The sequence below is a fragment of the Chaetodon auriga genome, chromosome 9, assembly GCF_051107435.1.
Source record: "Chaetodon auriga isolate fChaAug3 chromosome 9, fChaAug3.hap1, whole genome shotgun sequence".
Classification (NCBI taxonomy): domain Eukaryota; kingdom Metazoa; phylum Chordata; class Actinopteri; order Chaetodontiformes; family Chaetodontidae; genus Chaetodon; species Chaetodon auriga.
This window is the reverse complement of record NC_135082.1, coordinates 20,894,872-20,902,750: the sequence shown is the minus strand read 5'-3', so window position 1 is coordinate 20,902,750 and position 7,879 is coordinate 20,894,872. Positions and strand designations below refer to the sequence as shown.

At 42.1% G+C, this 7,879-nt stretch overlaps 1 protein-coding gene across 1 annotated transcript in view; it reads right to left on the bottom strand.

Annotated features, from left to right (window-relative positions):
- The window catches only part of LOC143325904 (ecto-NOX disulfide-thiol exchanger 2-like), a 154,221-nt gene continuing 146,342 nt past the window's right edge, over positions 1–7,879 (bottom strand). Inside the window, exons 12-15 of the mRNA XM_076739279.1 lie at positions 6,465–6,521; positions 5,185–5,290; positions 2,309–2,394; positions 1–251 (exon numbers count right to left, since the gene is read on the bottom strand). Coding sequence (XP_076595394.1) covers positions 117–251; positions 2,309–2,394; positions 5,185–5,290; positions 6,465–6,521 — 384 coding nt within the window. The 3' untranslated portion in view covers positions 1–116. The remainder of the gene's footprint in view (positions 252–2,308; positions 2,395–5,184; positions 5,291–6,464; positions 6,522–7,879) is intronic.

The following is a 7,879-nucleotide window of genomic DNA, read 5'->3' as shown; positions in this document are numbered from 1 at the left end:
CTTGTCTGCTCAGGTGGAGCGCAGTGTCTCCATCAGTTTGGGCTCCCTCCGCATTTCGAGAGTTGCCTCCATGTGCCTGCGTGGCCTCGTCTACCTGTCGCATCCCAGGCGCGACTCTATGATGTGCTCTTGAGGCCCCGGAAGCCGCAGAAGTTCCAGCGTTTCTCCAGACTGGCTCCGACACCGCTCAGCTCCCGCCTGAAGGCGCAGGGCAGCCGAGAAAGAAGAGCCTCCACCTCGCCGGGGTCGATCTGCAGAAACGTGCACATAACACTGGCAAGAGTTAACTCGTCATGCATGCACGTAAACAGACATTCTCCCACCTCCACTTTTCACACCTCTGCTCTTCATTTTCATTATGCTCACACTCTGTTCTCACACCTTCACTTAAACCCCATGAATCGGGCTAGGATCAACACAATATGAGCTACATGACAGGATTTATACCACCCGGTGGGCTGAGGAAGAATCACAAAGGCGAAGGTGACAGTAGAGACAGAAATCCACTGTAAGGGCTGCTGTAGACAACCCACAGTGTCTTGCATTAATAACTAGGTTGTTCAAGCCCGGTGCTGATGTCAGGATGCATTAAGGTCCATCATGGAGATAGGACTGTGTGTCATTACAGACAATGGAGCCGTGTGAGTGTGGAGCCGGCAGATAAGCAGAGAGGATTGGGCTTGTTGTTGAGGAGTCCAGCCAGCAGTATTGACAAAACTCTGTGGGCTGCTTGATGTGCACAGTCAGTGTTGAAACAACAGATACACAGGCAAACAGCTGCACAGAGACTTTAGCAAAAGCACGCACACAGTCGTGTAGAAAGCATGCCAAACACACACCTATACACATTTAAAGTGACAGTTTGACATTTTGGGAAATGCACTTAGGTCTTGCCTGTACGGTGGATATGACGCACAAGCCAGGAGATGGTTAGCTTAGCTTAGCAACAACATGTTCTGCTCCCTAAGAATGAGTGGCAATGTTTCTGGGTAAATACCGGGGGGGGGGGGGTGCCGATCAGATCCAACAGCATAATGCTGACTGTCTATATGGATACTGGATGGTGATGACGAAGATCAGCTCAGTTATACACCAGCAATGAGCTCAAACATGAAGAGAAATCAGGCTGACTAACAGCCTAAATCTGCAGTGGCAGCAGCAGCAGACGGACACAGAACATGAATATATTTATCAATAAGTTGCGCAAATGGGGACGTGTGATAAAATTAGATAACTGTAACTGCAATAGGACAGAGACAGAGAGGATCTGACAGTGCAAAGACAGACGTGCTGTGTATTGAGGTTCTTGCTGTTAACAAAGTAGGAGCAACTCAGGCCTAAAAGGTAGAGACAGACAAGATCTGGACCACAGGTAAGGTCAGCAGAAGAAAAAATACTGCAGGTGTAATGTAAAGCTAATATCTATATCTGTTTATGTTTATCTGAACAAAAACTGTGGACCTATTCCTGTTTTGGGTGGAGAACAACAGGTTAGTGAATAACATAAAGGTCAACATTGCAGCAGTGGGCTTGCATATTGCATGATTTTCTTTAAAAACTGGTGGAGGTGCAACATGTTCAGATGACTGCTCGTCTTAAGAGTCCTTTAAAAACAACAGCCACAGCAGCTGCTGGGCCTCTGTGTGTCATTTTAAAAAGGACACTGTGCACGCAGTGGAAGTCCAGATGAAACAAGATATTGTTTGAAATTTTCTATCACTTTCAGCAGAAGCCATTTTGGCCATTTGAAAGCACTTTGACGATGACCGTTAACCTCAGCACCTCAGTTTCCTGTCTGCTGTGTCAGGCCTCAATATCAGTTCATGATGTAAAAATGACACCTATGGAACATCAGTCAAGTTTTACTTCAAAGTGCACAACTAACCTGGTGAAAGTAAGGATGAGCATCACTGAATGTCTGAGCGCACTTTACTGTTTTTAGTCTACAGGCTGTTGAGGCTGTTTATATACACCTCTGGTAAGTACAGGTACGAGTGTGGAGCAGTGCAGCTTTAAATTGATGTGTGTGTTCACCAACCTTTACTGAAATAAATAAAGGTAAAAAAAAAAAAAAAACCCTCAAGGTAACTGATGGCTCTCGCCTGCACTTCAGGCTTCTTTGTGTGCCAGGAGACTAAAATGGCACAGCAGGACCCTGGCATACAGCAGGCCCATATGTCGGCCCTGCAGGGAAATTTAATCTATGTCAGTATGTCTCGGTGTGTGTGTGTGTGCGTGTGTGTGTGTGTGTGTGTGTGTGTGTGTGTGTGTGTGTGTGTGTGTGTGTGTCTGTCTGTCTGCCTGTTACCTTGGAGTCCAAACGCTGCAGGTAGGAACAGATGTACTCGATGCTGGCTCCGAACGGGTGGACATTCAGGAAGGTTGAAATGATCCCTGAGGATAAACAAACAGGTCACGCAGACATGTTAATTAAACTGTCAAAATGCAAAGACACACTTGTCACATTGCTCCAGCCGCTGAGGTTCGGTCACATGACAACATGACTTTTAACCACAATAGGATATTCAAAGAAATCAGTTCGTGTTGTTCTAGTTCCTCTTGTCTGACTGAAAAACAAGCAAAGATGCATCAAGCAGCTCTTCTCAACACTGTGAAGAGCCTCTTGTATATTGTGGCTCCAGATTAGAGTGTATGACGACGCTTTGATGCTGTTAGCTCCCATCAAAGCCGTCTACTGTTGAAACTCTCCACAAGCTCAACCAAACCGTCTGCTCTCGACTCTCTGTTGAGGCCAGGAGAGAAATAATCCTTCTCTTTAGAGAAGCATGAGGCAAGAAATCAGGTGAGCTTCGGGTGGTGGGTCTGGAGATGATCTAACCAGGACGAAGACAACAAGAGATAAAAATAAATAAATAAAAGTAGACGTCACATCAACACAAACTGATGACCTGCTTAAATAAAACATCACATTATATTGTTGACTGTTCCAAGTTCAAGGCACTATAATATCTTAGACAATTATAATTATGAAGCTTTTTGTGTCATATCATGTCTTTATGGCCTGATGTTGCAACATTCCTACATCTCATCACATCAAGCCACCACTGAGGACATGATGGTTATATGCTTGATAGTATTTATTGAAATTTGAAGGAGCTTGATGACATGAGGAGAAATTTATATGGAACTATCAAGTCAAATAAAAGTCAGGTCTCCAATAATAGCTGGGGGTAGACTAAGAAGAGCAAATAAAGGCCGGTCCCAAACAATCATAACTTTACCGAGGCAAACGGGAACAGATCAGAACTTTGTTCTAAGATATGACCAGTTATATTTATCAAACACAGGGAATTAGAAATAGCCTGTTACCTTCTGCTGTTCAGGTAAATAAAGGCCCCGCTCACTATTTCAGGATTACAGTGAAACACATGTAAACCTGATTTTTTCAGGTAAAAAAGTCTCTCCACCAACTTACATTTGTCTACCTGTCAGTGTAGAGGAGGATGATCGCCATAATATCAGGAAATAAAATGTATTTCTATGGTTAAGCAAATAAATAAACTGTTCTTTTTTTTAATCTTTTTTCTCTTTTAATATTACGAACATTTTATAAAGTATGGTTGGCAGCCAGGCAAAAATCTGACCTCAGTGTTTCTAAAATTGTATCATTATTAGTATTATCTTGGTGTGGAAAAATTATATTATTACTGATGACAAGCTGCAAGAATCTTTAACCATGCTCCTTTTTTTGCTTTAGCAAAGAGCCAGACGGGGCATGAACGGAGGACAAACACCATTGACTACCTAACTACCTGTAAGCCAATCACACAGCCACTCCGCTGTAAGACGCAGGTATTTCTGGCACTGGCAGCACAGCAGAACTGGCCCCACATGGAAAGATACAGAAGCTGCTATCATTTGATAAACTCCAGCACAATGTCTATTTCCTTTCTAATCCCTAACAAGATGCAGCAAGTTTTATCTTTCATGCTTTGAGCCAACGGATGTCCTTGACAATTAACATGTGAAAATGCAGCGTGGCGGAAAACATCAAGCAGCAAAATAGGACAAGGCTTTGTTTACTTCTATAAATAATGTAGTTTATTATACACATGGGAGATAGATGTTGGCCATATTTTCCATTATCATAAAGTCACATTGTGTTATGTAATCTAATGAGTAAAGTGGGCTCTTTCTCTCCTCATATCTTCCTCCTCTCTCGCTCTGATGGCTATGTAATTATGCATAGTTATTACCTCAAAGCGACTGAAGCAAATCAGAAAAATCCAACTGTGGTAGAGGTGGTATTGGTAGCACATGTTGTGGTTGTGTTGTACAAGCGATGGAAAATAAAAACAAAGAATCGAACAACACATTACAATGCAATGCAATCCAATTAAGCAGCCACATTATTAATATTTAGCACTGTGTTATTGATTTCTTTATATTAGAAGGTGTTCCCGTTATTTTGTACGCCTCCTGTTGGGGTTTTGGTGACACGATGGCCTAATGTTCACAGTATGTAAAGATAATTCACATATACTTATTATATCTTCCACCTATGATGTTTACAATGTTGTACATTTTAGCATGTTAGCATGAAGAATTGAAATCTCACTACATACGCAGGTATTCCATTTTAAACCAAAGTATCAGACATAGTGAAATTTTGACCTGATGGAGGAAAATTCGGGCAATTACCAAAGTCCTTCTCATTCATTCTCTGGACACCATGAATATCTGCACCAAACTTCATGCCAATCCATCTGATAGCTGTTGAGATATTTCAGTCTAGATCAAAGCAGTGGACCAACTGACAATCCCTGCAGCCAAGCCGCTATCATGGGTGAAACTGCTGACTGCACTATGAATAAATGACACTAAAATAACTAAAATTCTGGTTGTCAAAGGCACCCTACAGCATCTACCAGAGTTTAAAGTCTCAAACCAAGAGAAAAAATATGAAAACTGTCAGGACCTTCACAGCTTTACTTATAGTCCTGACTGTAATATAAGTCACTCAGCTTCATTCTGCAGACTCTCGGCCCAAAATGGCCCAAGCAACGTGCCCATTAACAGGTATATGTCCTGTTAAAGTCGACTCTTGTCCATGCATGCAGCTTAGATGTAATTTGTATTTTATGTGTCATATTGTGGAGGATTTCCATCACTGTGAAAAAATGTATTGCTGTATTGTAGTTGCAGTGGTGCCACAGAGCTTACCGACTAGCAGTGCATCCCTCTCGGAGCGAACAGGACTGGGAGGATTCTGCTCTGGAAGTCCTTCCCTCTCCTGACTGCAGGACACCACAGATGATGCCGTGACATCCTGAGGACACACACGGAAAAAAAAAGCCCCAAGACACAGTTGAAAGACCCAAAAAACTGCGGCACCTCTAACACTCATGGGAGTGAGAAATCGAAATAGGGCTCTGGGTAGTAAGTGTGTCACATTTGAGGGTGTACATCAATTTACATGGCAATGAAATGTATTAATATGCATGCAAATTGCTTGCACTGTAAGCAAACGCAAAAATAGAACATAAACACACAATATTCTAGATAAAAAGAAGGACAAGACAATGAGCGAAACATGAAGTAGCCGAAATCAAAGGGGCAAAACAAAACAAGAGAGAGAAAGTGCCAACGATGCTCATGATCAAGTTGTTGTTCGCTGTCAGTCTGATGCTGCGGCATTAACGATCTGCACTCTAGTGGTCATCAGCTACTCTCAAAAAGTAGCTGAGAAGTCGATTAATCACAGGAGATATATTCATATTTTTTCACCCAATAACTGATCAATTCTGGTCAAAAAGGTCCCAGCATCACACATAATGCTTCTGTTGCCACGATTGGCAGATGCTTCACCCGCCTCCCCGATGAACTTGTGCATGATCATGAAATAAGATGTGCCACGACTGGCTGCACAGTGTTAATGTCTCATACGGCAGCTATGACTTACCACCTCATCATTACTGCACCATGCCTAAACCACAGAGGAACGATTAATCTATAACGATGCACAGAGTCGACTGGTGGTTTTTATAGTCGACTATTCTGTCAAGCAGCTACCTTATACAAAGAAGTGAGGACGGAGGTGGAAATTTGGTGTATGTGGCAGAAAAAGACATCATGTGTGTCTTGTATGAGTGAAGTTTCTAAAGCGGGGATGCAAGGTGGCCTAGTCTAATCAGGACACAGTGCCCTTGTCGTCCAGTTCTTGTCTGATGTGAGTGTGTGCATGTATGCATTTGAGTTCCTGTATATGTGTCTGTGTATGCTGCAGCACAGGTCCTTCATTTCCTAACCCAGTTGTGTCTGGGAGATTTATTCAAGTGACAAGTGCAGCCCCTGTGATGATCGGCCTATAATGATATGTCATGTCGGTGGAAGAGTTACGGAGGAGAGGGGAAGAAAGAAGTAAAAAAAAAAAAAAAAAAAAGGGGGGAGACGACAAACATTTAGTGTGGAGTATGGAGGGCTCAGGTTTTTCCCCCACTTACACTGACTTGATTAGCACTCTGTTCGCTCCCTCTGTCATCTCGCTTTAACGTCTCCAGCTAGAGTCAATTAGAAAAATGAGAGGAAACGTCAATGAGAGACAAGTCACCCACTAATGCAATCAGACACACCAAAACTCACTCTCATCCCTGTCTGACTCTCTCATGCACACACACACACTGACACATACGTATAAACATGAACAGCAGCAGCATGAACAAAGCCCTGCTTCTGAGGGACTTTTCTATCCAAGTTTTGGAGACAAAGTCGGACAAAGAAAAGTCAAATAGTTTATAGTCCCAGAATAGCAATCAAAGCAATTGATCCTCTGCTCTGCAGTTGTGCGCGGAAAGACACGTATGACCTCAAAGAAATACCTTAAATACATTAGAGTAGAAAATGCTGTTTAAGATGGCACCCTGACATACTGTTTAAAATGATTAAAGCAGCTTCTCTTTCATGGCTTAAGGCGGCGATAACATGACAACGGGGCTGACAGGTGTATGATGAAAGATGACATCTCGAGAGCGGATTTAGGAGACTGTGGGACTGATATGGTGGCTACATTATTAAACAGATCCACGGCATTAGGAAATAATGCAGCGCTGACAGCAACAATCCTGGATGAATGCACACAGTGAATGAATGTTTTCATGGTTTGATATGTAATCTACCATCCAATGTAAACACTGAACTGTCCTGTCACAATGTATGAGAGGAGCTGCGGCCCCATACGATGTGTTAATATTCCGTATGTCTTCGGGCATGCACATTCGCCAAATGTATTTCTCCACCCATTATGTGCAAAGACGAAACTGCCTGTTAGTTTCTTTGTGCTTGTTGGGTAGAATTAATTCCATGAGATGATGAAATGGGTTTCAGTAAAGAAATGCTCACATGTCGGGAACAACTGCCCTGGATTTTAACACTGTTTAACCCCTTCCCATCCCTGTAAAAGAGCCTAAAAGGCCTAAACAAGGCATACCAAAAATAAATCATTTTTTTGCCAATAGATGTCTGCAGACTACATCTGGACCTCATTAGCTGGGAAACACAATGGAACCACAGCATGAAGCCCTACCCTAGTCCAAAATTGATGACAATTGAAGAAAATGAATATTTTAAAGGTTTCTCTAATGGTATGTCTAGAAAAAATGGAAATTTACTTTATTATCAAGATAAATATCTGTATTTACATTCAGGCCATCTATATTCATACTGTGTGTACATATACTCATATTTAAGAGGTATTAATCATTTCAAACCCTGTGTAATATCCCCATTTGTACTGAATTCCTTGACTTGGCTCTAAATTAATCACTGAAGCAGCATATCCTCATTTTTGCAGTATTTGAATACTTCAGCTGCCCCACTCATCTTAATTTAATTGATAACTTGATAATTCTGTGTAGGTTCA